General features: G+C 36.1%; 1 protein-coding gene across 1 annotated transcript in view; it reads right to left on the bottom strand.

Moving 5' to 3' along the window:
• The window catches only part of LOC120627766 (neutral ceramidase), a 38412-nt gene extending 15562 nt beyond the window's left edge, over positions 1–22850 (bottom strand). Inside the window, exons 1-4 of the mRNA XM_039895793.1 lie at positions 22391–22850; positions 6272–6388; positions 1935–2084; positions 164–340 (exon numbers count right to left, since the gene is read on the bottom strand). Of these exons, the coding sequence (XP_039751727.1) occupies positions 164–340; positions 1935–2084; positions 6272–6388 (444 nt within the window). The 5' untranslated portion in view covers positions 22391–22850. The remainder of the gene's footprint in view (positions 1–163; positions 341–1934; positions 2085–6271; positions 6389–22390) is intronic.
• Between the last annotated feature and the right edge of the window lie 365 nt (positions 22851–23215).

Raw genomic sequence — 23215 nt, 5'->3', positions numbered from 1 at the left:
CAATTGCATTCCGGAATAATCGAGCAATATTTAATAGATTGTAACGCAAGCCCGGCTTTTCGGCTTCTATTGTAGTACCGCCACTGGTTGTGATGATGACGACTAGTAGCTAAGGCACATGTTCAGTGTTAAACAAAACCTTTAATAAAAAAAAAAATCTTACTTTAACAATCCCAGTGATATACGCAATATAAGTCTCCTTGACGAATCCCAATATTGGCAGGTCGAAGAGGAAGTCCAGTAGGAATCCTCCCGGAGTGGAATGCGTGTGAGTACCACTGAGTATCACATTGCCATCGTTGTATAAGTCTCCGTAGCGTTTTTGCAGACGTTTTAGCACCTGGAATAAATACAATGTTTTTTTTTAGTATTTATTGACGGTCGAAGCAGATGGTCATCCTAATCGCTTGTAAACAGAGCGACACTTCACAGGACATGGAAGGAGCACGTCCTGCAACATGCCGCCCTGTGTCCATCAATTCGAGTTTTTTTTTTTATCCACTGAAAGTTAGCCCTGAGGTTTCACGTCGGAGGTCCTGGGATCGAACCGCAGCAGCGGCAGTTAGTGAATCTATAATTTCAGATTTTACTTATTAGGTCTGGTCTTGTGGAAAGCTTTGGCCGTGGCCGTACCGCTAAGCAATTTAGCGTGGTACGATGTCGCGTAGTACTCGGTATCGCGATCGTACTGATCTAAAAAAAGATTTAAACTAAATAATTTTATACCTTTCCGATGATACACAAATTTGTTTGACTCTCTTACCTCTTTGCTAATAATAATAGAAATATAAAAAAAATTTTTGACTATTTTTGTCAATACAATTATAAAAATTTACGACCAAGGGTGTCGGTTTTCAACTTTTTTGATAAATGTCTATTATAACTTAACTAAGTGACATAGATTTTTTTTTTCTTATTTTTCCTGGTATGAATTGACCTCTCTGCTGGTACAATTTTATCGTCAAGTTTTGGGACACCCGGTTATATATCTTACAGCCTATTTTTCAGTTAGTGTTTTTTTCGGTACTCTTCCGATGCTTCCGATATTGCTGACGACGTTGTAAGCCCCTTCGCTCCCCTGACCAACGGGAGACCTATTATATCTTAAAGCTTATTTTTCTGTTAGTCTGAGGTAAGTTTTAATAAGACACGGAGGTCCCGGCTATTTACGTTCACATAGTTATTTTTGTGTCCATCAATTTTAGGCGAACCAATTACACCGGCAACCATGCCCTTCAGAGCGGAACACAGCATTACAACAATGCTGCTAAGCGGCAGAAAAAAGCATGGCGATGGTACTTCCCCGGACGAGCTGTCACAAAAAGCTCTACTAGATAATGAATGAATGAATGAATACACTTTTATTGTACACCAAAGAAAAAAAAATAGTTACAGAGATATACATATCAAGAGAGTACAATTTGGTGGCCCAAAATAATATGTATAAATGTAATTGTAATATAAATATATTACATATAAATACTTATAAAATATAAACATACATGAAATTACCCATAATTAATGTAATCTACTAACAATCATATACAACTTATATAAATATGTAAATATATTACATAAATACCTATATAAATATATAACATATAACATCCTCAATTTATAACTACTAAAACATTTTGGAATACTCATCTAATATTTAAGGCTGAAGAGTTTGTTTGTTTCGATAAAATTATGTATGACAAAGTACTCGTAGTTACCCTTTAAAAGTTCTAAAATAAAGTCCGCGACAACATAATATGTCTATTTATTTATTTATTGACAGCACTTACAACATGCATATTACACGTTTTTTAAACATAACACACACACAATAAAACATGGACTGATATGCACGTCAATCACGTCTATCTTTTAAGGTTGAGTTAAACGCGGTCGAAGTTGCGAGGGACCGCTAGTCATGTTATAAAATCCTTTACCTCTCGCCTGACACCAATGCCCATCATGGCAGCATCCACGGAGACAAAGACGAAGCGGGTGGAATTGCTCTCGTCCTCCAGCACGAACGCGCGAGAGAACTGCCGCAGGTGGATGCCATGGCCTGACTGCTCCAAATTTGCGTAACCCATCTGCAAGAAGGGAAAAAGTGTTTACTTCGGGACTCCGACCACTGGAAAAGCTGATGCTATTGGTTTTTGTGTGCTTAAATTCAAATTCAAAATTCAACATTCATTTCTTTCTTTATTCCACTACAAGTTTAATATTTAAGTAGTTCTTTATTATTATAAATAAATAAATAAATATATTACGACAATACACACATCACCATCTAGCCCCAAAGTAAGCATAGCTTGTGTTATGGGTACTAAGATAGCTGATGGATATCTTTATGAATATAATACACGTAATATACATAATAATATAATAATATAATAATAATATACACACACTTATAATATACTGATAAACACACAGACACTGAAAAACATTCATGTTCATCACACAAACATTTTCCAGTTGTGGGAATCAAACCCACGGCCTTGGATCAGAAAGCAGGGTCGCTGCCCACTGCGCCAGTCGGCAGTCATTATGTGTTTACTTATTGGAATTATATTTAACATTAATAAAGTTAAAAAGTTAGTATTGACTGCAGTCTCACCCGGTGGTTACAGTGAAGTTTCCACAACTTAGTTATACATATACGATAACATTAACCACAATTACTTATAGTCAAGTCAACAAGTGCCTTTTGGACCAACTTTTTTCAGTCTCCGAAAATTATGATCGAGGTTTCATTCGATTTGGAATGACATCTAGATGACTTTTCGGAGGTCCCGGCTATTTACGTTCTAATAGTTATTCCCTTTTGTTTAACTCTTTCTGATTACATTTTATTTATTTATTTTATTTATGTACTGTTATTGGGTACACAAAACAGGTAATAAAAGTAGATCTAAATATAAGTAATATTGTAATAACATTTTTTTTTTCTAAGCTACAACTCCAAGAATTAAATTAAACAAAAAGTAAAGATAAAATTAAAGTTGAAACAAAAAAGAAACACTTAAAAAATATTATATATATAATTTCCCTTAAGATTTGTAGCATTAATTAATCTTTTATTAGAAAAAGACCTCAGCTACGCATCCTATAACAGTACTGAACAGCTAAATCGCTGGGCGTTACGTCTTTATCGGTTGGCTGGTAACTAGCTACGGGTAAGACTTCAGACCAAACCAGAAAAAAATCTGAAACTGTTAATTGCTAAATAGCCCTTGCCAAGGTTCGAACTGCGGCCCTCTTAATTACAAGGCAACAGTGCTTAACCACTGTGGCAGACGGGTCATCTAAGTTCCTTGATAATGCAGTGCTTAGCATGTTACACTAACTACGAAGTCCTGTGTCGGTCGGTACGGAGTATTTTCTGCTATAAATTCTTAAAACCAACCTCAGAGCTAGAAAATTGGCGATTTACACGCTGTTAAGCTATCTGTCCAGTCACTATCTCTAACTTGTAAAAGTATCCCGTAGTGGGCTTCTAATCTTATACTGAAATAAAAAGCTGAAGAGTTTGTTTGTTTACTTGAACGAGATAATCTCAATTTCTCAAATTCTTAAACGTAAGCTTATAGAAAAGTCCTATTATAGTATTAAGGACTACGTCAACGATAAAATGCTTGGGTGTAAATTATTGCTCTAACCAGTTTGCTTCTTTAATTAATTTTTAAAGGACAATGTGAGATGGTGATAAAAAAAAATAACAACCGGCTAAGTTTGTTGTGGGCTTCTTCTTAGACCAGGACGCGTTTGGAACCCTCGTAGCTTTAGTCTTAAGTTGACGAATTTATTTATCGCCATCAACTCACTCCTGTCTTATTTTACATGTAATGTATGCATCAAAAGTGACATCTATGTGCCTATTTGAATAATGAAATATTTGACTTTGACACAAGAATGGTCTGGTCTGATTTGAAAATTCTTTCAGTGTTGGATAGCCTAATTATCAAGGAAGATTTAGGCTATATATATATAAGACCAATGGGAGCATAGCAAAAATGAAGAATGTTACAAAATCTATTTTTTTCTTTTAAGAGCTTCCGATGCGTAAGCTGCATAACCGGTTAATGTTTCGATAAAAAAATATATGACAAAGTTATTCCCCTTTAAAAGTGCTATAAAAAATTCACGGCATCATATGTCTATCTTTCAAAGGTTGACTTATCCGCGGACGAAGTCGCGAGGGTCCGCTAGCGGTGCTAATGATAACACAGAAGAAATTGTACGCGGACGAAGTCAAGGGCAACAGTTAGTTATGAATAAAATCATAATATTCACATTACTGCCATAATAAGACCTTGCGAACCACTTATTTCACAACAATTTACGATTTACCTACTGCAATATTAAATTTGTCAAGGATTCGGATACGAGTTGAAATTTAAAATGTATTTATTCAATTTTTAACTGTTTGACGATCCCGCTGCGTTGGCATAGCGGTGCGAACCTATTCGATGCCAGCGATACAAGCTTCGATGCCCGGTTGAGGCTACACAGATATACCATGGAGGTTAATGAGGGCCACAAAACTGGCATCAAGCTTAATTTTTTATAGTAATAATTGACGGACAATTATCTCCCCGGGGAAAGGATAAAAATGTATCTGCTCCCACAGCTTTATAAACTCTCAGAGCACTGGCACACAAGTGCAAATACAAGTATAAATTGGGATAAAATCAGTGGCGTGCATAGAGGGTATGCGTAGGGTACGCAGATGATATAAAATAAAGAAAATCTCCAGTACGACTTACGAGATATAAAAAACTTAAGGATATGCATTGTAAGAGTTGCAAAAAGCCTACCCTTAAGTATTTATAACTCGTACTGGAGATTTTCTTCATTTTATATCATCTGCATACCCTGTGCATACCCTCTATGTACGCCACTGGATATACTTCTCCTATTCTATGTTCCCGGGCTTTAGCAGGTGGATGGATGGTAATTATATCCCCTGTCAGGGAATCATTAATGACTCAAAACGCACATAACTTAGAAAAGTTAGAGGTGCGTGCTGGAATTCGAACTCGGCCCCCCGAAAGTGAAGTCACGCTCGTACCCAATGCGCTATCACCGCTTCTCTCGGCTTTCGGTATTGAATCGGATTACACAATTTAAATGTCAGTACCCTCATGGCATTTAGCAATTTTTTTTTTATCTATTCACAGGACAACGTCTATCGAATATCCTGTTTGTTTATTGTTATTTATTTCTGTTTTAGAGATCTTGAGGTTTTAGGGAACTTCGATCAAACCGACAGTCATATATTTTTAAGAAAACATATGGACTATATGTATAAGGAATGAATGACTTTGTAGATATTATGTCCATGAACAGACTGGTAAATGAAAGTGAAGTAATCGCAGCCGTCAACCTTCGGTCGGCCGATAAAGCGTAGCTTGTTTCATTTATTGCTATTCAACGAATATATTTAAAAAAAAACTTTTAAGAGCCTTGTCAAAATCTGTTCGTTAAAAGTATACTAATGTACAATGAATTAAGAACATACAGAACCCTCATTCTGCCACTATTGCATGCAGTGCATTGTGTATATAAACAGAGCATACAAGTCCCACACGTCTAACTTCACACTTGCGGAATGTTGGTAGCTCCCAAACTTTTTCCTTTTTTTCCACTTTATGGTACATATTTATGGTATGCTAAAGTAGGCACATATTACTTTATTTATTGTTTATATGTATGTGTGTTGTCTGGATTATGTATTAGTATGTAGTTACTCGTATGTATGTTTTAAAGAGTCTACCCTAACTTTCTTTTCTTCTTTTTAGATTTCCTAATACTAAGGCTGCTTAGCAGAGATCGTTACTTAGCGATAAGGTCGCCTTTTGTACGCCTACGTACTCGAAGTATCTGTTATTTTTTTAGTTTTTCTGAACTTGACGTGGTGTACAAAGAAAGAGTTAAAATAAAAATAAATAAATCGAAAACATAGAGCTAAAATAATTGCTGTCAACTGCTAAATGGAATGACCACCTCCACCTCGTCGTGAAACACTGCGACAGTGAAGTGGTTTTTGATGCTACGATATTTGTCGCGTACACGGTTTCTGAATGTTCTTAATTCTGTACCTTAGTATAACATAGCATACCAGTTAACTGGGTGGCGGGTGAGAATTGAGTCATTCTTTGATCAAATCATTTTTTCCCGCTCAGAAATCGTTTATGCATTTCTGTTGTTATTGTATGTAGGTTTTAATAATTTTACACCACCTATTTGTTTTCGCACATAAATTTTAACTCACGAAGCCAACTTCAGCCGGTGGTCCCGTGACGTCAGCGATGCCCACGCCCACGCGCAATGCGTCACTTGCGCACACGCAGCATAGCGCATACCAAGCCAACCAGTCCCAGCGAGACATCTGTAAACAAAATAATGCTTTTGATTTCGAGACATGAGCAAGACCGGATTCGATTTCAGTATGCAACGTTGCAATAAAAAAATTATTTTTTTGAATTTTTAGGTAGACGTTCTGTAGTGGAAACCGCATGAAGAACACGATAGACAGAAATAAATTGTTTATTTGCCCACATAATTGCTTAAGTAAGCATAGGTATAAAAAAAATATGTATATTTTTATTTTCAGATACAATTTCTACAGTTAGATATTTAACAAACATTCCGTCAAACTATAGAACAGTTTGTTGACTGGATCGGCTATAATATAACGTAGTAATTAATATGTTTAGAGACTAAAACTTTTTCGACTTATAAATAGGTAGTTAAATAGTGTATAAAAACAAATGATGTTTTATGAATGGTTTCATGATGGTGGACGATGCAAATGGTTACCTCAATAGCATTTACAGGTCCCTCTCTTAAACATCTCTAAGCCTCTTTTTTTTTTAACCGTTTTCAAAGACTTACTGTCTACTGTGCTTAAGGACACAAATGCAGAGACATTTGTGTTCCTAAATCAGCAGGAAGGTTGGTGTCTTTGTATCTTGGTGTCTTGTTCCCAACACCAACACACCAAAACCCAGACACCCAGACACCAAGTAACTGAGAACAAGAAACTTTGTTGTCCAACCACCAAAGTAATTCTATTTTCGTGCTACAATTAGTTTTTTACCTATTATCCTTCTTGTTTCCACGTGTCCTTTTGTACGTTACTTACAGTTTATGACATTGCTTGTTCCGGCAGTATGAGTGATACAAAATTAAAATTTAAAAATGTTTTATTCATGTAGACCTTACTACAGACACTGATGAAGCGTTCATACATTTAACATGTTACACTAATGTTAGTGATGGTGATAACTGCATTCGTTAACTTAAAACAAAGCTAGGATTGTTCCAAACGCGCCCTGGTCTAAGAAGAGCCCACAAAAAACATAGCCAGGTAAATTTAAAATTATTTATTATATATAATTATATTATTATTGGCTATGGGCCTCATAAGAAGGCTCAGTATCACTCAGCGGGCAATGGAGAGAAAAATCAGGAATAAGCAGATCCGTAGAAGAACCAGAGTTACCGACATAGCTCAGCGAGTCGCAAAGCTGAAGTAGAAATGAGCGGGGCACATAGCTCGGGGAACCGATGGTCGTTGGGGTTCCAAGGTGCTGGAATGGCGACCCCGCACAGGTAAAGGTTGGTCGGCCCCCAACGAGGTGGGCAGACGACATCAAACGAGTCAGGACCATGGATTTTGGAACTCCCTATAAAAGACCTATACCCATCAGTGGACTTTAATCGGATGAAGATGATGATGATGATGATATTATTATAAGAAATATAATTAACACTACAATGAACCTGGGTCCTGATTCACTATGATATCGGAGTCGTAGACACACTGGGTGCACGCGTCAACCACGACTCCCAGCGAAGTGGGTCCAGGCTGACAGGTGCGATAAGCGTAATGGTACGATGACCTCCAACACGATGGACCGGTGACCATTGAAGGTTGAAAATTGATGGATTACGCTCTTGGGAAGGCCTATGTTCTGTGGTGGATGCGAACGAGCTGATTAATTTTAAGAGTCTACCTACGTTAGATTTCCTGAAAAAATCGGAGGTACGTACGAGTTTGGTAATAAAAAAATGTTACTTGGAATTACGGTATTTTCGTGATCTTATGAATGTAAGTAATCACTTTCTTATCACGGGTGTTTACGATGACACGATAAAATATTGCAAGTTGGGGCAGTGGGCAGCGACCCTGCTTTCTGAATCCAAGGCTTCGAAAGGGTTCGATTCCAAGAAATGAGAATGTTTGTGAGATGAACATAAATGTTTCTCTGTGTCTGGGAGTTTGTATGACTATGAACAGTATTTATGTATATCTATATTTATAATAAAACTGTAACTGGAAGATTTCTGAACATTTAATATATTTTGAAAATTTTGATAGGGGGTTGCTTTGTAGGATACTTTTTATCCCGATAAACAATAAGTTTCCTCCGGGAAAAAGGGTGAATTTTTTTATAAATTTTACTACATAACTCCATTAAATTTCAACCGACTTTAATAATTCTTTTTTTATTTGAAAGTTTATACTATCAAGCATGTATTGTCTAATTTTAATGGAGATCTGATAAATATTGTCGGAGATAAAGGGCATAACTCTTCGCAAATAACAGCAAGTCGCAAGGCATATGGGACAACGATAGCATGCATGTGTTAGGAAAAAGGGAATTACAGCACTTTATCTATGATAAACCCGATGATTATATTAAATATATCAACAAATCATAGTTTGTATACTCATTGATAATGTATTGAAAATAGAATAATGGACTTTAGTAGACTTTTAAAATAAAAGTATAGGATCTATGGCGGGAGACGCGAGTTTGACAAGATAGATTGGCGGTAAAAAAAAGTTAGCACGGATTTAAAATAAATTAATTGAGAAAAGGAGATTAAGTAAAGTATTGTGGATAGAATGTTACAAATTGGGTTGAGATGATTTATAATGGAAACGATATACTTAACGAAATAGTCAGTCCAGTTGTTTTATTTCACTCCTTGGGAAGTCATGTTTATAGAGTACAAACCCACAACACTGCTCTAAAGCAGGTTGGTGGGCTTTAATGATGTCTTTTATAAAAATAATACTTTAATATAAGAAACTAGGTATTTTGCTTCAATAATACTGTTAATTAATGAAAGATCTAAGTGCCATCCTGAACATTGTTAGTATTGAAGTGAATATCTGAATACCATGGTCTTACATCTTCTATATTTTTTTAGCACATGCGTACCATCCTACTGATATTATAAATGCGAAAGTTTCTGAGGATGGATTTATGGATGGACGTTGGATGTATGTATGTATGTATCAACTAAAATAATGAAAACTTACTAACTCAGTATACCACGTAAAATAATATTAGGTATAAAGCTAGCCACGATGATTATGATTTTAGCATCAGATCTATTCTAGCATCTCGATTGACTCGTCGCATGGGTCCGCTATTAAATAAATATATTTAAAGAATGAACTATATATAAAAAAATTTAATGCTAGGTATACCTAAACACACAGATCGGCCGTCAGCATCCATTTTACTTGATACCCACACAAAAACAATTCGAATCAAGCGTCAAATTAAATTGTTGTTTTGCGTTTATTGACCAAATGATATCAGCAATTATATGACCTTGAACTTGAGTTATCTTATGCCCTATGTACTTATCAACTTTGCAACAACAATTTTTAACTGTAATAATTCAATTAATGTTTTTATTTCTCTTTAATCAAACCTGCGTGCCTGATGTGTTACCAGTCACCTATACTTAATCTATGTTACCTATCATAAAGGTTACCATAACTCTTATTACAAGTTTATCATCGTCATATCGACCCACTACCGGCCCTCAACTGGGAATGGTCTTCTCCCACAGTGAGAAGGGCTTAGCCGTATTCCACCACGCTCGACCAGTGCGGATTGGTGGACTTCACACGCCTTTTAGAGCATTATGGAGAACTTCCAAACAAGTGATATTTTCATTGCTTAAAACGCTATGTGCGTGATAGCCTAGTGGCTGTGTCTTCGGCTTCACTTTCGGGGGGCCGAGTTCGAAACCCAGCACGCACCTCTGACTTTTCTAAGTTATGTGCGTTTTAAGAAATTAAAATATCACTTGCTTCAACGGTGAATTGAAATATGGTGAGGTAACTGGCATGCCTGAGAGTTCTACATAATGTTCTCAAAGGTGTGTGGAGTCCACCGATTCGCACTGGGCCAGCGTGGTGGACTACGGCCTTAACCCCTTCTCGGAGGAGACCCGTGCTCTGTTGTGGGCCGGTAATGGGTTGAAGCGATGCTAAAATTTTTATCTCCTGCCTGTACTAGCCCTGCTGACTGTAGTTCAGGGAGCTAAGTTGAAAACCAAACAATGTCTTAAACATAGCGATGAGTAATTTGTGTTAGCACCTGACAATAACTAGGTAAGTAACTGCCTATAAACAAAGAATGCAATATATCAGAAATGTAAATAAATCGCCTCGTCAGAACACTTGTGTTTCGTTTACACAGACAAAGCAAAGATCTTACAAATTTCTAGTACGCTATGTTCTAGACTTTAAGTAACTTCAAACTGCCCGCATTGTTAATGGCAATTTATGATATAAGGAATTTTCTCTAGTCTGTTCTGATGGAAGGCTTCGGCGGTGGCTAGTTACCACTCACAGAGAAATACGTGCCTATGTCATGTAGTTACCGACTAGGGGTAGGTACTTGTAAATGATATAGGTACCCCTAACTGGAGAAGAGACGTATCAGCACCAGGCTCTTTGGCACCACATTGACTGCCTGCCACGGAATAATAAAAGGAAAAGAGGAAGACCAAGGAAACGCTGGGCGGACGTTTTTATTCGAGTAAGTGGACCTTTGTGGATGAGAAACGCTAAGGAAAGAAGGGAATGGAGAGAGCTGGGGGAGGCCTACGCCAGAGATGCGACTTGTACCACAAGTAACAACAAATAAGAATTTGAGACTAGCTATTAAATAAATGTAATGAAGTAAATATGTTATTTGTTAAAATATTTATAAATTTAATTATGTGCATGAATGTAATATGTATTTCTCTATTTATTGGTAGTAGAATAAATTGCTTTTTATTTATTCTCATAGAGTGTAATTATAATTTACTAGCTGTTGTCCGCGACTTCGTCTGCGTTTGATTTTGTTTTTTATTAGGCATTTAATTTAGTTGTAGTTCTAAATAAATTTAAAGTATTCAGTATCGCAAAGCCTTAAACGAGGGGTTTGCTGTTGTCCGCTGAGGAGGGATAGGGATTTTGAGAAAATATAGGTCTTTAACCATATAACGACATTTTTAAATTAAAATGAAAATTTTTTCCTAGTTGGATTAAGACTAGCACTTCCATACTACCTACCAATTCAATATTCATTGTTATTATTTAAACAAGTTCCGCATACGAGCGGCCACAAACGTGCCTAAACAGTTTTCCTACCAACCTGCGATCAACCCAGATCACGTCTCTCGGAAGTGGGCGACTGTCAATGTCACCGGTCAGTAGGTACTTTACTTATTGTTTGCACGATTCGAATCGCAAAGTGTATGTACGTATACGTACGTCACAGTGTTAGTTTCGCTCTGTTTTAACCCGACTGCAACAGGGTTAAGGTTTACGTGAAGCGTTTATTATAAGGTTATTGTTCTGTCGCCCATCGGAGTTTGAGAAGTGCCTGCCTCAGTAGGCACCGCTGGCTGGGTTGCGGTTGTGTGCGAAAGCGTTCCATGACCCAGTCACCAGGCGATGAGTTGGAACACCGTGGGGTTTTAATCGGTAAGAGTCCAGCATAACCACGAAGGATTTCCCAACGAGAAAAAAAAAAAATCAGACCCAGTAAGATTCAACCTCACGTGGAAGAGACGGAGGTATTGCAAGTTATCCCTTTTTTAAACGCTTTTTTAGCTTCACCAGTAAGTATGTTTATATGTTTGTATGTTTGTAACAGGCTCCTTTGGACTCGATTTTGACCCTGTTCGAACTGTCTGATTTCGTTCAAACTTTGTTATATCGAAGACCGATGACAATACACTAGTTTTGGTAAGATTCTACCATTTTCCAGTTTGCAAAATACGATTTTGTTAATTTATATAATTTTCATCTTACAATGTTTTAAAGTATATTAATAATGAATCACCCTGTATAAAAAAAATAATCAAAAGAAGTACATATTTATTTCTCCATACAAACGTTTGCTTATGACATGACCATATTGAAGATAAAAGACCGAAACGCGCATAGTACCTACCTACGCTACGCGACGCGTACCTATTAAAGTGACAGGAGTCACTTGATTTTATTTTTGCATGTGATGTTGGCCTGTATCTGATTTCTTTCAGTAAAAACTATGGCAGTGGTTTACTCAAAAACTTTTAGGTTTTACAGATAAGTCTCAGAGACAGGACATAATGTACTCTAAAGCCCGTGAAGTATTATTTCGGTTGTATTTGGCACATGCTTCGCAGTCGGAAAAAGGTTGTTTATTACACTAAGACAAACAAAGGCGGCAATGACCTAAGGGGCATTGTCTTGCCTTATACTGAGACTGCTTTTGGGATAATAATCAACGGCTCTTCCTTCAAATGCGATTAGATAATCGTACGTAGGTACATCAATCGTATGATAACATAACTGTATTCATGTTCCTAACTTGTGGTTATTTTGAGCAGGTATACCTGGCCTACCTATAGTCCTGGATTCAAAAACTGTTAGGATAATAAATGAAAGAACGAATGAAAACACATTTAATGTACACCAAAGAACAAGGTTGTTACAGAGATATTAACAGACTAGAGCAAGAGGGTACCATTAATGTGTTGGGTTTTTCTGACAAGTTACAGATTCAATTAAATACGTGCGTCATAAAATGTTACTAATTAAAAGGAGTAAGAAAAAATAAATGTTAACTAATAAAGTATGCCATACAGCGTTCTGTTCTGTGTCCTTCAAGAGAGCTCTCTTTTGATAACTTTGGACAAAAACCTGTGCGACATGTCGGTACTGAACCAATTTAAACAAAAATATATGTCACATTACACTTCTGTGTTTATCTATGCAGAACTCACGTTCAAAGACTTATGGGAGACACGAAATCTTTCTTCTCTTTCATGTAACGTAATGTACCTAAACGTGACCTTGACATTTTACAATTTCAATTCTCATCCAAAAACACTATGGAATCAATCACCGGCTAAGTTTCGCTTCATAAAGTTACAGGACATAGAGTGGGTACCTAACTCTCAACTTGCTAACATGATGGTCATAAACCTCAGTGTCCTTATCGCATATATCTATAGCAGTGTATTATTTGTATTTCGTAAGAAATATGCACTTTTCTAGCACTGAAAGTAAGTGCACCTAGTTTCACAAGTGTCACCCACGTGACACCACTTTCGTACTTTCATCACTACAAACTGCAATTAGTAGGGATGTAGGGAACTTATTAAGTAAATATCGACATAGATTTAATTTATACCTAAATAATTAAACTTTTGCATATCTAGTTCTTAAAAGAAAACCGTTTTATGTAGCTAGCTGCTACGTATTAATTCAGTTAAACCAGATCCTGTTAAGTGGTTACTTGCCTGCCAAGCGTTCATTATATTTAATGTGACAATGGACGATTATTAATAACAGTTCGTAGCATTATAGTCAATCTGTTTATTTATACCGATGACTGGTAAGTAGGTGATTTAACAATGGAACAAATATAGCTTCCTAATTTTTGACTTCCAAAAAAAGGGTGTCGCTGCTGTTTGTTGCATGTGGTTTATTTATGTGGGGGATTCTCTCAAAAACGATAAACGAAATTATTATTTTACGTTTTTTAGTTTTACGCCATTAAGTTATCAGGAATAAGCCGGGATGATAGTAAGAGGCGTGATGGATTGACGCTGGAAACATTGGCCTAATCTCATATCAGGAAGACAGGCAGTCAAGACCAGGAACCTAGCATGGCTGATGCATGGCTAAAGCCTACCTACCAGACCAGACTTCTTATTCTATAAAAACTTCTTTATTTACAAAAGTATTTAAATTAATCTTGTTAATGATTGAACTCGTAGCTTGTGTTGTGTACATCCCTGTCACATGAGAAAGATTAACAATGTGGTTGTTGTTAATTTAAATAACAACGAAAAATCAACTATATCGATAGGACTTTTGATAACCTATCATAAAATACTATATCGATAAAATATACAAACTTCACTACCCATCTCAAGTGAGACTTCTCGGTAGACGGCAGTTTTTGTTTACAAACAGGCATAATATTGCATCAATGATATTAATAGGTACCTTTACGGTCGAACGAACAAAGGTACGAGGTAGGTAAGGTAACACTAAGTAACAACCAAAATAGCCTGCCCTGGAAAAAGTTACTATTGAGTATTATCTGTGGTATTATACGCTTCCTGATACTCCCCATCCCTTTCAAGGGAACATGAAAGTATCGCTGACCTATATTATTAGTAGAACACAGACAAAAAAATCATGTTCAGTTGTATACAGGTTATTTGTTTGTATTTTTCAGCAAATTTTTCAAATTCGTTATTTGTTGATCCAGTTTTGGTGTTACGGGTGGAATTGGTTTAAAACATAAGTTCAGGAAGTTTTTAATTACTTAACGTTACGAAAGTATGTAAGATTGATTACTTCTAAATAGTCAAATCTGACGAGTCCAGAATCTGTCCTGTACTGAATTAAGGATCATTAGATTCAGGTAGGATTTAAATTTATTTATTTATAGTAAATTTTTCTTTGTAAGGGTATAAAAAAAAACCAAAAAATTTAATGAATTTCTTGATGTATTCTGAATGAAAATGTCTGAATTATGCTCTTGGGAAGGCCTATGTTCTGTGGTGGACGTGAACGAGCTGATAATTTTAAGAGTCTCCCTACGTTAGATTTCCAGAAAAAATCTTGGTAAAAGAGTTTGGTAAGGTAAAAGAGTTTGGTAATAAAAAAATGTTACTTGGAATTACGGTATTTTCGTGATCTTATGAATGTAAGTAATCACTTTCTTATCACGGGTGTTTACGATGACACGTTTAAATATTGGAAGTTGGGGCAGTTGGCAGCGACCCTGCTTTCTGAATCCAAGGCCGTGGGTTCGATTCCAAAAAATTGAGAATGTTTGTGAGATGAACATGAATGTTTCTCTGTTTCTGGGAGTTTGTATGACTATGAACAGTATTTATGATTACCTATCTATACTTATAATAAAACTGTAACTGGAAGATTTCTGAACATTTAATATATTTTGAAAATTTTGATAGGCTTTATAATCGATGCTGAGTCCAAAACAGATTTTTATTTAATTTTTGCCTGTCTGTCTGTCTGTCCGGATCACGTGAAAACTACTGAACGGATTTAGATACAATTTAGTATAGTTGTACCTGATATTCCGGGTCAACATGTAGGATACTTTTTATCCCGATAAACAATAACTTTCCTCCGGGAAAAAGGATGAAATTTTTTATAAATTTTACTACATAACTCCGTTAAATTTCAACCGACTTTAATAATTCTTTTTTTATTTGAAAGTTTATACTATCAAGCATGTATTGTCTAATTTTAATGGAGATCTGATAAATATTGTCGAAGATAAAGGGCATAACTCTTCGCAAATAACAGCAAGTCGCAAGGCATATGATAAGTATATCTCATCCTTTGGGTTATTTGGGTATCATATATGGAGCCCTAGCATAATTTTATACCGACAGTTTATGTAGCAGAGGTTGCTCTATACAAGCAACTTGTTCCAAAAGTCCTTATGTTATAAGTGATAATAGTAGTTGTGTTTGACCTGTCTTAAAATATGTCTTGTATCAAAGGGCCTAGCGTTATTACATAATATGACAATGTTGTAATTGTATTTAGAAGTTGTTTTGATTGATTGAATAAAAGAGCAAGAGTTTCTTGCCAGTGGTCTTCTCTGCCGAAGACAGCATTCCGAACTGGTAGTAGAGTCATTTGAAGGTAACAAGTAATATGAATTATAGAGAAGCTTAATATACAGTATTAGAGTCAGTCCAGTTGTTTTATTTCACTCCTTGGGAAGTCAGGTTTATAGAGTACAGACCCACAACACTGCTCTAAAGCAGGTTGGTGGGCTTTAATGATGTATTTTATAAAAAGAATACTTTAATATAAGAAACTAGGTATTTTGCTTCAATAATACTGTCAATTAATGAAAGATCTAAGTGCCATCCTGAACATCGTTAGTATTGAAGTGAATATCTGAACACCATGGTCTTCCATCTTCTATATTTTTTTAGCACATGCGTACCATCCTACTAATATTATAAATGCGAAAGTTTGTGAGGATGGATGTATGGATGGACGTTGGTTGGATGTATGTATGTATGTATCAACTAAAATAATGAAAACTTACTAACTCAGTAAACCACGTAAAATAATATTAGGTATAAAGCTAGCCACGATGATTATGATTTTAGCATCAGATCTATTCTAGCATCTCGATTGACTCGTCGCATGGGTCCGCTATTAAATAAATATATTTAAAGAATGAACTATATATAAAAAAATTTAATGCTAGGTATACCTAAACACACAGATCGGCCGTCAGCATCCATTTTACTTGATACCCACACAAAAACAATTCGAATCAAGCGTCAAATTAAATTGTTGTTTTGCGTTTATTGACCAAATGATATCAGCAATTATATGACCTTGAACTTGAGTTATCTTATGCCCTATGTACTTATCAACTTTGCAACAACAATTTTTAACTGTAATAATTCAATTAATGTTTTTATTTCTCTTTAATCAAACCTGCGTGCCTGATGTGTTACCAGTCACCTATACTTAATCTATGTTACCTATCATAAAGGTTACCATAACTCTTATTACAAGTTTATCATCGTCATATCGACCCACTACCGGCCCTCAACTGGGAATGGTCTTCTCCCACAGTGAGAAGGGCTTAGCCGTATTCCACCACGCTCGACCAGTGCGGATTGGTGGACTTCACACGCCTTTTAGAGCATTATGGAGAACTTCCAAACAAGTGATATTTTCATTGCTTAAAACGCTATGTGCGTGATAGCCTAGTGGCTGTGTCTTCGGCTTCACTTTCGGGGGGCCGAGTTCGAAACCCAGCACGCACCTCTGACTTTTCTAAGTTATGTGCGTTTTAAGAAATTAAAATATCACTTGCTTCAACGGTGAATTGAAATATGGTGAGGTAACTGGCATGCCTGAGAGTTCTACATAATGTTCTCAAAGGTGTGTGGAGTCCACCGATTCGCACTGGGCCAGCGTGGTGGACTACGGCCTTAACCCCTTCTCGGAGGAGACCCGTGCTCTGTTGTGGGCCGGTAATGGGTTGAAGCGATGCTAAAATTTTTATCTCCTGCCTGTACTAGCCCTGCTGACTGTAGTTCAGGGAGCTAAGTTGAAAACCAAACAATGTCTTAAACATAGCGATGAGTAATTTGTGTTAGCACCTGACAATAACTAGGTAAGTAACTGCCTATAAACAAAGAATGCAATATATCAGAAATGTAAATAAATCGCCTCGTCAGAACACTTGTGTTTCGTTTACACAGACAAAGCAAAGATCTTACAAATTTCTAGTACGCTATGTTCTAGACTTTAAGTAACTTCAAACTGCCCGCATTGTTAATGGCAATTTATGATATAAGGAATTTTCTCTAGTCTGTTCTGATGGAAGGCTTCGGCGGTGGCTAGTTACCACTCACAGAGAAATACGTGCCTATGTCATGTAGTTACCGACTAGGGGTAGGTACTTGTAAATGATATAGGTACCCCTAACTGGAGAAGAGACGTATCAGCACCAGGCTCTTTGGCACCACATTGACTGCCTGCCACGGAATAATAAAAGGAAAAGAGGAAGACCAAGGAAACGCTGGGCGGACGTTTTTATTCGAGTAAGTGGACCTTTGTGGATGAGAAACGCTAAGGAAAGAAGGGAATGGAGAGAGCTGGGGGAGGCCTACGCCAGAGATGCGACTTGTACCACAAGTAACAACAAATAAGAATTTGAGACTAGCTATTAAATAAATGTAATGAAGTAAATATGTTATTTGTTAAAATATTTATAAATTTAATTATGTGCATGAATGTAATATGTATTTCTCTATTTATTGGTAGTAGAATAAATTGCTTTTTATTTATTCTCATAGAGTGTAATTATAATTTACTAGCTGTTGTCCGCGACTTCGTCTGCGTTTGATTTTGTTTTTTATTAGGCATTTAATTTAGTTGTAGTTCTAAATAAATTTAAAGTATTCAGTATCGCAAAGCCTTAAACGAGGGGTTTGCTGTTGTCCGCTGAGGAGGGATAGGGATTTTGAGAAAATATAGGTCTTTAACCATATAACGACATTTTTAAATTAAAATGAAAATTTTTTCCTAGTTGGATTAAGACTAGCACTTCCATACTACCTACCAATTCAATATTCATTGTTATTATTTAAACAAGTTCCGCATACGAGCGGCCACAAACGTGCCTAAACAGTTTTCCTACCAACCTGCGATCAACCCAGATCACGTCTCTCGGAAGTGGGCGACTGTCAATGTCACCGGTCAGTAGGTACTTTACTTATTGTTTGCACGATTCGAATCGCAAAGTGTATGTACGTATACGTACGTCACAGTGTTAGTTTCGCTCTGTTTTAACCCGACTGCAACAGGGTTAAGGTTTACGTGAAGCGTTTATTATAAGGTTATTGTTCTGTCGCCCATCGGAGTTTGAGAAGTGCCTGCCTCAGTAGGCACCGCTGGCTGGGTTGCGGTTGTGTGCGAAAGCGTTCCATGACCCAGTCACCAGGCGATGAGTTGGAACACCGTGGGGTTTTAATCGGTAAGAGTCCAGCATAACCACGAAGGATTTCCCAACGAGAAAAAAAAAAATCAGACCCAGTAAGATTCAACCTCACGTGGAAGAGACGGAGGTATTGCAAGTTATCCCTTTTTTAAACGCTTTTTTAGCTTCACCAGTAAGTATGTTTATATGTTTGTATGTTTGTAACAGGCTCCTTTGGACTCGATTTTGACCCTGTTCGAACTGTCTGATTTCGTTCAAACTTTGTTATATCGAAGACCGATGACAATACACTAGTTTTGGTAAGATTCTACCATTTTCCAGTTTGCAAAATACGATTTTGTTAATTTATATAATTTTCATCTTACAATGTTTTAAAGTATATTAATAATGAATCACCCTGTATAAAAAAAATAATCAAAAGAAGTACATATTTATTTCTCCATACAAACGTTTGCTTATGACATGACCATATTGAAGATAAAAGACCGAAACGCGCATAGTACCTACCTACGCTACGCGACGCGTACCTATTAAAGTGACAGGAGTCACTTGATTTTATTTTTGCATGTGATGTTGGCCTGTATCTGATTTCTTTCAGTAAAAACTATGGCAGTGGTTTACTCAAAAACTTTTAGGTTTTACAGATAAGTCTCAGAGACAGGACATAATGTACTCTAAAGCCCGTGAAGTATTATTTCGGTTGTATTTGGCACATGCTTCGCAGTCGGAAAAAGGTTGTTTATTACACTAAGACAAACAAAGGCGGCAATGACCTAAGGGGCATTGTCTTGCCTTATACTGAGACTGCTTTTGGGATAATAATCAACGGCTCTTCCTTCAAATGCGATTAGATAATCGTACGTAGGTACATCAATCGTATGATAACATAACTGTATTCATGTTCCTAACTTGTGGTTATTTTGAGCAGGTATACCTGGCCTACCTATAGTCCTGGATTCAAAAACTGTTAGGATAATAAATGAAAGAACGAATGAAAACACATTTAATGTACACCAAAGAACAAGGTTGTTACAGAGATATTAACAGACTAGAGCAAGAGGGTACCATTAATGTGTTGGGTTTTTCTGACAAGTTACAGATTCAATTAAATACGTGCGTCATAAAATGTTACTAATTAAAAGGAGTAAGAAAAAATAAATGTTAACTAATAAAGTATGCCATACAGCGTTCTGTTCTGTGTCCTTCAAGAGAGCTCTCTTTTGATAACTTTGGACAAAAACCTGTGCGACATGTCGGTACTGAACCAATTTAAACAAAAATATATGTCACATTACACTTCTGTGTTTATCTATGCAGAACTCACGTTCAAAGACTTATGGGAGACACGAAATCTTTCTTCTCTTTCATGTAACGTAATGTACCTAAACGTGACCTTGACATTTTACAATTTCAATTCTCATCCAAAAACACTATGGAATCAATCACCGGCTAAGTTTCGCTTCATAAAGTTACAGGACATAGAGTGGGTACCTAACTCTCAACTTGCTAACATGATGGTCATAAACCTCAGTGTCCTTATCGCATATATCTATAGCAGTGTATTATTTGTATTTCGTAAGAAATATGCACTTTTCTAGCACTGAAAGTAAGTGCACCTAGTTTCACAAGTGTCACCCACGTGACACCACTTTCGTACTTTCATCACTACAAACTGCAATTAGTAGGGATGTAGGGAACTTATTAAGTAAATATCGACATAGATTTAATTTATACCTAAATAATTAAACTTTTGCATATCTAGTTCTTAAAAGAAAACCGTTTTATGTAGCTAGCTGCTACGTATTAATTCAGTTAAACCAGATCCTGTTAAGTGGTTACTTGCCTGCCAAGCGTTCATTATATTTAATGTGACAATGGACGATTATTAATAACAGTTCGTAGCATTATAGTCAATCTGTTTATTTATACCGATGACTGGTAAGTAGGTGATTTAACAATGGAACAAATATAGCTTCCTAATTTTTGACTTCCAAAAAAAGGGTGTCGCTGCTGTTTGTTGCATGTGGTTTATTTATGTGGGGGATTCTCTCAAAAACGATAAACGAAATTATTATTTTACGTTTTTTAGTTTTACGCCATTAAGTTATCAGGAATAAGCCGGGATGATAGTAAGAGGCGTGATGGATTGACGCTGGAAACATTGGCCTAATCTCATATCAGGAAGACAGGCAGTCAAGACCAGGAACCTAGCATGGCTGATGCATGGCTAAAGCCTACCTACCAGACCAGACTTCTTATTCTATAAAAACTTCTTTATTTACAAAAGTATTTAAATTAATCTTGTTAATGATTGAACTCGTAGCTTGTGTTGTGTACATCCCTGTCACATGAGAAAGATTAACAATGTGGTTGTTGTTAATTTAAATAACAACGAAAAATCAACTATATCGATAGGACTTTTGATAACCTATCATAAAATACTATATCGATAAAATATACAAACTTCACTACCCATCTCAAGTGAGACTTCTCGGTAGACGGCAGTTTTTGTTTACAAACAGGCATAATATTGCATCAATGATATTAATAGGTACCTTTACGGTCGAACGAACAAAGGTACGAGGTAGGTAAGGTAACACTAAGTAACAACCAAAATAGCCTGCCCTGGAAAAAGTTACTATTGAGTATTATCTGTGGTATTATACGCTTCCTGATACTCCCCATCCCTTTCAAGGGAACATGAAAGTATCGCTGACCTATATTATTAGTAGAACACAGACAAAAAAATCATGTTCAGTTGTATACAGGTTATTTGTTTGTATTTTTCAGCAAATTTTTCAAATTCGTTATTTGTTGATCCAGTTTTGGTGTTACGGGTGGAATTGGTTTAAAACATAAGTTCAGGAAGTTTTTAATTACTTAACGTTACGAAAGTATGTAAGATTGATTACTTCTAAATAGTCAAATCTGACGAGTCCAGAATCTGTCCTGTACTGAATTAAGGATCATTAGATTCAGGTAGGATTTAAATTTATTTATTTATAGTAAATTTTTCTTTGTAAGGGTATAAAAAAAAACCAAAAAATTTAATGAATTTCTTGATGTATTCCAAAAATATTAACAAAATCTAGCTAATTCGCTGAATTCCATATAATTAGGTCAAATTGCTGGCTTAATTGATGGGTTATCTTTTGCTAATGTACCTATTGAAAATAAAATGTTGATTTTTTTGTTGTTTGAAGATTCGTTGCACCTAACTAAGTAGGTACCTACTATATATTTCAAAGACTATTCAACGGATAATTTTTCAACTTTACTCACTTTACTAACAAAGAAAATTGCTTGACACAGTGTCTAATATTCCCCAGACCTTTTTAAGTAACATTTCTTTATCCAAAAACCATCACCTGATCATTTAATTTAATTAGTCTGTAAACCAAACCTACATGTGTCCAATTAAAACTATATCGATACCGAATTTCACGTGTGAAGGCAGGTATATACGGATTATTCTATTACCTTAATAAATAAATTTTAATTTTAATTTGACCGTCGCATGTTTAAGCATAACATGCAGAAAATAACACTGTTTTGTTTATGTTTACCTTGAAATTCAGCCCAATCACTTTTCAAATAAAACAATAAGTTTCTACTTATTGCCACTGCAGTCAGTTAGTCATTAATATCACCATTTTATCACTAGATAATTACAGTTTAATTGTATCAACAATTTTGTATTGGAATGAAGCTACTTGTCGAAAATAGATTGCGTTCAAAATTACGCGTAGGTAAGTCGCGTTGTTTGAGACAGACAGAGAACAACGTCCTCCCTCTGACGCGCCTTGTTTTCAACTAGTTGGAGCAGTTAGCCGGTCTGGTTAGGCCTTCGTGTTCTCGGTCATCGCCGCAGAATGACGCTAGTGAATAAAGAAACCGGGAAATCATGTTGATAGACTGGAAAACGCTATATTGTCGCCCGGTTGTTATTCAATACCAAATTATTCTTATACTTTTGGTATTACAAACGAAAGACCTGAAACTTGAAAGATTTACTTGACTTACTTTAAATTACATGACAAATAAATATATCACAAATAAAATTTGTTCAGCATTCTAAGAAATTAGCCAGGTAGGTATACAGCGTTTGGCGGGTCACAGATAAATGCAAATTACAAAAAAAAAACTTTAAATGGTATTAGACGTAAAATAATTATTCTCTAATGGGCATAAATAAATCAAAGAAACTTTCTGTATTTAAAAGGAAACCTGGAACAAATAGGAACACTTATTCAAAAATAAGCACATTCCGTTCCGCCATGAGTGCCTAGCCAGTTGCATAGGAAATCTCTGACCCTGAACTCCGTACAGCATCAATCTCCTGAAATCTATTCTACTCTATTCTATAATATAGGTATTAAAAGCGTGTTTTA

The sequence above is a fragment of the Pararge aegeria genome, chromosome 11 (assembly GCF_905163445.1).
Source record: "Pararge aegeria chromosome 11, ilParAegt1.1, whole genome shotgun sequence".
Taxonomy (NCBI): Eukaryota; Metazoa; Arthropoda; class Insecta; order Lepidoptera; family Nymphalidae; genus Pararge; species Pararge aegeria.
This window is presented reverse-complemented; position numbering and strand designations above follow the sequence as displayed.